The following is a 5,058-nucleotide window of genomic DNA, read 5'->3' as shown; positions in this document are numbered from 1 at the left end:
TCCCTACACCTTTTCTTTTTTCCTTCTCTATAAAGAAAGGGGCAGTTACTGACTGCATATGTCTGATAAAATTTGGAAATGAACAACAGTATCCACAAGACATTACTTTTCCCTTCACAAACTTTACCTCATGCAGCCAGCTGAGAACATGAAGAGTGTGTTGGGTAATTGGCTTTCCTGCATCCAGTGTTTTTAATTGCCTGAATATATAATCAGCTTAAGGTACATTTATTGTGCTCTAATGAATTTTAACATAAAGGTTTATTTCCAGATGGATCAGCACTGGAACAGCTTTTTGGCTGTCTTATAAATATAATTTAAATTAACCATGGATACCAAAACCTTGCCACCCAAGAAATTAAACATGGAATTTATTATGTAACTGTGTGGGGTTTTTTATCTGTGGACATCAAGGTGGCTTTTGAAGGAAAACACAGCTTTCCCAGAGTTTCTTTATATTATAACATTATATTATAAGTGAAAAAAGCTTATTTAAACCTTCCATAACTTTTATTTCACTCTTTGCATGTATCTGTGACTTGAAAAAACAAGTCTTTCCTGACACAGTCTTTTGGAGTAGAGACATCTATATGAATGTAGTATGAAAAGTTTTTAAGGAATGTAATTTTTCAGCTGGAAAGTCCCATCTAGTTGCACTGTAAAAGTGAGTGCAGCACAGTTCATAGAGTATACATGAACATTTAATTAATGCTGCTGCCAGAGTAAATATGCAGCAATTTTTATGTCCTCTGCAGTCCATATTTATAGAAGGTATAAAAACAAATTACTATGTTGGATATTGTTTGGGTTTACACCTGCCTCCGCTGTAATGACTATGTCATTTAACTTACATCTACAGCTGTTGACTCACTTGTAAAGAGAGATAATAGTTTCCTACAGGTGGAAGTTACAAAATTTGTTGAGCAGGCAAGCTCTTTAGGATAAAGGATTTCTGTATCAGAATTCTGAAAGACAGTGTGAGTGTCTTCTGTGGCACTGCTGTGGGTTCTGTTCATTGCCCAGTCTCACATTGACATACCTAGTGAACTTGGTCCAAAGGGCCAAGTGACTTAAATCTCACTAAATAAAGTGGTACTAATTGTATTTACCCATCTCTGACAGAAATTTTTATACCTGTGTATGCAACAAGCTCTATGATTGGTTGCATCCATGTATTTTTGTGTTAGAAAACTATGCCATTTTGCCTCTCAACCCAGCCCTTGTAACTGTGAATGAATAGTCTTAATCAGAATTGCAGTCTGCACCTACAGATACATCTTAATTATTTTAATAGTCTTTAATTTCAGTCAAGTTTCATTACTGCAAGACTTCTCCAGTCAGAGGAATTCCTGATGCTAGAATTAGTTACTTTCCATTCCATATAGTACTTGTTAAAGATTGTAGGAAGTCATGGTGGCTTACATTCAAACCAGAAGATCTGATTTTAGTCAACGGTCGTATAGAGGCTGCCTCTGATAACTCTGCATAATTTTTGTATTGTTCTAAATGTATATTTGTCTGTGATATTGCTGCATATGCTGTATTTCAGGAAAAACAGAGATTTCTGACAGATGTTCTACATGAAGTGATGTTGCTGGATGGTTTGGCCAGTTCACATCCAGTATCCCAGGAGGTGCAGCAAGCCACAGACATTGACAGGGTGTTTGACTGGATTGCCTATAAAAAGGTAAGACTGATTCAACCTATCTATTTCTATGTATAGATATGTCAGTAGCAGTTAGAAGATCATGTTCTGTTGTTAAACAAATACCATTGTGAAAAGACATATACCACAGTAGTTACTAGTTGGGGAACTTCAATTTGTGTGCAATGTATTTGGAATATAGTACAATTATTCTAGCCAATTACATTAAAAACATTCAGCCTTACTAAATATTACAAATAAATTTGAGGGACTGTCAAAATTCAGCAAGAAGATTTAGGTTTTTTATTACTATTTATTTCTGGCAGAATTGTGTTAGATAACTTAAAAAGCAGAAGGACGTGTAGTCTTTGTCCTATTGAAGCTCTCTAGAAATCTTGTTGAGTAGTAATGTTAAATGTAATGGGTTTTCCTGTTTTTTTCTGTGCATGGAAATTTTTCTATCAGCTACTGAAAAGTCTGAAGTTATTACTGAACAGTGAGAGTGGAGAACTGCCTTGTAGGGTGGTGAAGGAATCTGTATTATATCCAGGCAATTTCAAATTATGTTTCAATGATAGAAAGCCTTTTGGCCAGCTTTGGGATTAAACAGCTTCTGTTCAGGAGTGGGAGTGCTGCACACTTCCACTTTTTGCATTGTATGACTCGTATTGCTTTAGTATTTGGCCTGAAAGCTGGTGGTTACCATCATACCACATGATGATTCTCTGCTACATGGTGTGGCTTGTAATGCTGTGCCTTAATTTCTTGACCAAGGCACTTCATCTGTGATGCAGAGGCTAGGGCCTGCAGCTTTCCACTCTGAAGGCTATACTGGAGCTCTCTGCTGGTGATTCAGTAATAAGTCTTTTGACTCTCATCCTTGTATTTGATAATAACTTTTCTTTGCATCATTAGCTGCCTAACACCAGACTGTAACAAGACATCAGCAGCATAGCATTGACTTGTCTACTGAGCTTTCAGTTTATTCAGTGCTCATTCTGGATTAAAAAAAGAGGTATATACTATCTTATAGTCATCAGTTATTCCCAGTCAGCAAAAAATTCAAGTTGATCCTATTCTATGAAAGGTTGTTAGTCCTTTAAGGATGAACAAATGAGTGTGTGTTAAGTCCATGTGATTGATATAGGATATAATATGCAAATGCAAAACACTTAGAAAAAATAAGAATAAAATACGGGTGTTGCTCAAGAGCCCAAGTAACATTCTCAAAAATCCCTTAGCTGGCTTTGAAAACATTACTCTTGGTCAATTAAGCTATAATAGCCATCAGCTTTTAGCATACTGAAGTATTCTCATTGTTTGTGTTTCAGTCGTGTGTGTTGGTGATAGTTGAACCTCAGTAGGCCTGTCTCACATCGGTATCTTAATATGTCAAGCTAATTATTTTTTCTAATTAATATAATAGCAATATCACACAGTACACTATATTACTTGAAACTTATCTTTTCATCTTAATAACACTTAGCAAACATTAAGTAATTTAAATTTACATTGAATAACAAATAGGCAGTAGGACACTTTGGTATATTGTTAGCTATTTTATGCAGGCTAATAGAATCTCTCCATTTTCTGTGCAGATTTAGAATACAGTACCAATCTTGTATGTCTATTTAAAGGTTCCCTTTTCAGCATGGCAGTGGCCATGCCTAGTGGATATGGCAGCCCCTCTACTCAGCTTCCCCAGTGGCCAACTCTCCCAAACCTTATATGACTCTGAATATGTTCATATCAGGGCCTGATCCTGTTAATTTTGAACGCTGTTACTAAATCTAGCTATTCACTTTGAGGAATGGCAATGGAAAGATTTGTGTACACACAGGTGAGGAGATTAAAAGGCAGACTCTTTCACCCATGAGTCCTTTGTTTACCTGTCTGATAATTTGTCCATCTGCTATTCTCTGTAACCATTCATCCTTTTGTTTTAGATAGAAGCAACATCTAATAGCAAAAACACTTCCCTAACTGACTTTATAGCTGCTCTCCCTACTATTTCTGTGCGTTCCTCCAAGCACCTGACACTGTTTCCTTCTGAGGATAAATTAGAGCAAATTTAACATGCTGTAGCTTTTAAATTCTTTCCATTCCTATGTAAACTTGTAGGTATGCACACATAGTTTGCACTGAAATTCAACTAGAGAAACAATCTCTTTTATTAGATGGCTAGAACATTTGCCTCTCCTTCTAGCTCTCTAGTCTCTGCCAATATAAATACTGTGATGCATAGTGTGTCAATAAAAGCCAAACTGTAAAATTATACTGAAGGCTTTTACCTCATCAAGCGTATGCTCAGGTATTTTCAGGTGCCTCAAAGCCCTCCTTACACAATGAGCCCTGATGGAGGGATATTGTTACTGATGTTTTTGAGATTAGTTTTTTTGTTGTTGAATTACTGTCATGTATTAAGCTCTTGGGATTTTTTTTCTGTTGACTAGTAAGGTTTGGATCAGGACAATCAATGAGGAATTATCTGTTGTCCTAAATAGAATGTCCCTTTTTAAACAGTCTAGCTTTACATACAATCTATTTTTCCTGCATTTTGGGTATGTGGGTTTTTTAATTTATTCCCCTCCCCCCCCCTTTTCTTTAAAATGTCCACCTTGGGTTCCCTGGGACCTTGAGTTGTCCATGTGATCTCTTTTCTCTCCATGATGTTCTCCATGATACTGAAATGATGAAACTTTCTCCCATATAATTTTTGTTCAGTGAAATGACAGTCATAGAATGTCATTGTCATTTCATTGTCTTTACTGTCAGCAACATGGCATAAATCAATTAGACACCATTAGAGTGCCCATCTTTTCTAGACACTCAGCTGTCATTTTAAAGATATGCCTCTTCCTATGCACTTCTGAGATGGCCATTGAAACTGTGTTATTTAAATGCCTCAGAGCTGAATATATTTCCACTTTCTTGTCCTTGGTGATTGCACATATTAAGAAATCTCATGTCATAAACCCTTGAAGAATCATATTCAGATAGTCCCACAAGCAGAGTGAAGCAGAAACTACAGCCCTGCAGCCCACAGTGTTTTTCCACTTAAGCTGTTGAGGGTGATGTTTGCCTCTTTCAAAAGCATCATACTATTCATTCTTCAAATAGCACGTCATCTTCCACTGGGGACACAAATAAATAGAGAAAAATTAGAAGTCGTGATAATTCGTTAATAAACAGTACTGGTAGATGATTCAAGGCTCTCAAGTTACATCAGAGAGTGCATATGTCTTCCTAGTGCAGCTGGAAGTGAGATAGTGTCCTCCCACGATGATGGGAAAAGTGCTTGTATCCCAAGTGCAGCAGGAAATACAGCTTGTTGAACACGAGAGTGGATCTGAGAATTGTTACATCAAAGCAAAAAGCGTGACAGCCATTCCACACCAGAAATAACTGACAGC

General features: G+C 36.8%; 1 protein-coding gene across 1 annotated transcript in view; it reads left to right on the top strand.

The window, feature by feature from the left end:
* TRHDE (thyrotropin-releasing hormone degrading enzyme) overlaps window positions 1-5,058 on the top strand; it is a 205,995-nt gene that overhangs the window by 100,726 nt on the left and 100,211 nt on the right. Inside the window, exon 5 of the mRNA XM_010003071.1 lies at window positions 1,550-1,687. Coding sequence (XP_010001373.1) covers window positions 1,550-1,687 — 138 coding nt within the window. The remainder of the gene's footprint in view (window positions 1-1,549; window positions 1,688-5,058) is intronic.

This window comes from Chaetura pelagica, unplaced genomic scaffold, assembly GCF_000747805.2.
Source record: "Chaetura pelagica isolate M959 unplaced genomic scaffold, ChaPel_1.0 scaffold288, whole genome shotgun sequence".
Lineage (NCBI taxonomy): Eukaryota > Metazoa > Chordata > Aves > Apodiformes > Apodidae > Chaetura > Chaetura pelagica.
Note: the sequence above shows the minus strand (reverse complement) of the source record. Positions and strands in the feature narration are given on the sequence as shown.